The following is a 2,391-nucleotide window of genomic DNA, read 5'->3' as shown; positions in this document are numbered from 1 at the left end:
TGAGGTCCCTGTAAGTTCAGCCATGACTGAGTGAGGAATCATTGTCAGGAAAGATGCTGACAAGATTTCAGCAGTGTGGAAATATGTGCAAGTGTGTGAGCAGGTGTGTGTATGTGTATGGATATGTGTGTTTGGATGATGTAAATCATGAAAATACCTACAGAGGTCCTTCCTGCCCTTGTCAGTTCAGGATTCTACTGTGATTCTTGTGCCTTCTCAGTCAGTGTTGAGTTTAAGATATAAACCCAGTTTAGAGAACTGTTTTTCTCTTCCCCCCTGTTGCCTTCCTGCCCCACTCAGGAGAATCTTCCTTAAAAGTCTGTTTAGGTTCCCAGTGTTGTTGAGGCAATGTATTGGAGGTGTGTCTGTGTCAGAAAGAAGGTCCAGTGGATGAGACAGGTTGTCTTGGAGAACTGTGAGTTGAAAGATTGTGTATATCATCACGACAGAATATTTTCATGAGTTTTAACATCAGCATGCAAATCCGTCAGCCTTGGTTCTTGCCTCATTATGTCTGTTATATATAATCCTTTCAGTTGCTTCCTAGTCCTTTCAAAGCACAGAACAGCTAACTTAGTGTGGATCCAAACTCCATTCTTTTCTAGTTAATTTCTCAATCATTTGCTCTAGGTTCCGGTCACTACCACTTCTTAGCCATATTTTGGATCTCAGTTATTCCATATGTCCACTTTCATTACCAGGTATTTTTAGCTGTTTTCATGTACTACTCTGTTTGCCTTACATCCATATTTACCAACAATATTTTTGTTCACCAATCCCTGACATTAATCCACACCTTAAAACTGAGATTGCCTACATGGGTCTGTCTTCCCAGCAGCTTTCTGAGACCAAAACATCTGCACACAAAGACAAAACAGCCATTTTTTTCCCTTAGCAGATCCAAAGTGAAGTATAATTTAGAGGGATAATTTTCTATCAGCCTGGAGTTTTTCTCTGATAGAGACTATTACCTCCTTAATACTGGGAATTTCCTGATGGTGGCCATCTTGTCAATTTTCAGGCAGGAGACTTTTGGCCACATAAATCTGTAAGCTTTGTTTTCTTCTTCCCTTCCCTTAGTGTCTAGAAGTCTTTCTCGGTTATAATGTGACCTCACTAGCTTGTTTGTAATTTTTAAGGTAGCACTGATCCCATGTGATGAGATTTCAAGATGAAGAACTCCAATAGTTCTTTGGAGTCTTTACCTACAACTTTCATTCTGGTTGGCATCCCAGGGCTGGAGGCAGAGCACATTTGGATATCCATCCCCTTCTGCCTGATGTATATTATCATCTTCCTTGGGAATGGCACCATTCTTCATGTCATCAGAACAGACCCCGCCTTGCACCAGCCCATGTACCTCTTTCTTGCCATGTTGGCCCTGGCTGAAGTTGGTGTCTCTGCAACAACTCTGCCTACAGTTCTAGGCATCTTCCTTTTTGGCACCACTGAGATTAATTTTGATGCCTGCCTTTTTCAGATGTTCTTCATCCATTCTTTCTCCATTATGGAGTCAGCTGTGTTGCTGGCCATGTCTGTGGACCGATTTGTGGCCATCCATAATCCACTGCGCTATACAGCCATCCTCACCCTGCCCCGTATATTTGGCACAGGAATGATCATGGGGCTGAAAAGCATTATTCTCATGGCCCCATTACCCATGCTATTAAGGCATCTGCCCTTCTGTGGCCATAATGTCCTTGCGCATTCCTATTGCCTCCACCCCAACCTTATCCATCTACCTTGTGGGGATGTTTCTATCAATAATATCTATGGGCTTTTCATTGTTACCTCTACTTTTGGGCTGGATTCACTGCTTATTGTGATCTCCTACGGGCTCATACTCCACACTGTACTGAGTATCACTACTGGGAAGGGGAGGAGGAAGGCACTCAACACTTGTGGCTCACATATCTGTGCTGTACTCACTTACTATGTGCCTATGATTGGCTTATCTATGGTGCATCGCCTTGGATTCCATGTGTCCCCTTTGGTGCACGCTATGATGGCCAATGCTTATCTCTTCTTCCCACCTGTTGTCAACCCCATTGTCTACAGCATTAAGACCAAAGAGATCCATTGTGGCATTGTACGAATGCTCTCACAGAAAAAAGCAAGAATTTAAACAAAGGACAAAGTAAGAGGGGACTTTTTTTTCTATAAATTTCTATAATTCATAACATGTTTTGCATGTTATGCAAACGGTGTTACCTTAAATAAAATATGTTATCTGATGAAGGTTCTGCATAATCTAGCAATAAACTGGAGTGGAGTATCAGTGGGAATGGACTATGTGTGACACAATAGTATAAAGAATTGATGTTATTTTTTAAATGTTGTATTACATGAGGTTTTTCATTACCTTACCTAGCTGGAGCAGAAATGCAGGAA

The 2,391-nt window shown here is 41.7% G+C and overlaps 1 protein-coding gene across 1 annotated transcript; it reads left to right on the top strand.

The window, feature by feature from the left end:
* The first annotated feature begins 1,171 nt into the window (after positions 1 to 1,171).
* On the top strand, positions 1,172 to 2,125 carry LOC144295373 (olfactory receptor 51J1-like). Its single transcript, XM_077867762.1, has one exon. The coding sequence runs from the start codon at positions 1,172 to 1,174 to the stop codon at positions 2,123 to 2,125; it is 954 nt and encodes a 317-aa protein (XP_077723888.1).
* The last annotated feature ends 266 nt before the right edge of the window (positions 2,126 to 2,391 follow it).

Source organism: Canis aureus, chromosome 23 (genome assembly GCF_053574225.1).
Source record: "Canis aureus isolate CA01 chromosome 23, VMU_Caureus_v.1.0, whole genome shotgun sequence".
Classification (NCBI taxonomy): domain Eukaryota; kingdom Metazoa; phylum Chordata; class Mammalia; order Carnivora; family Canidae; genus Canis; species Canis aureus.
Note: the sequence above shows the minus strand (reverse complement) of the source record. Positions and strands in the feature narration are given on the sequence as shown.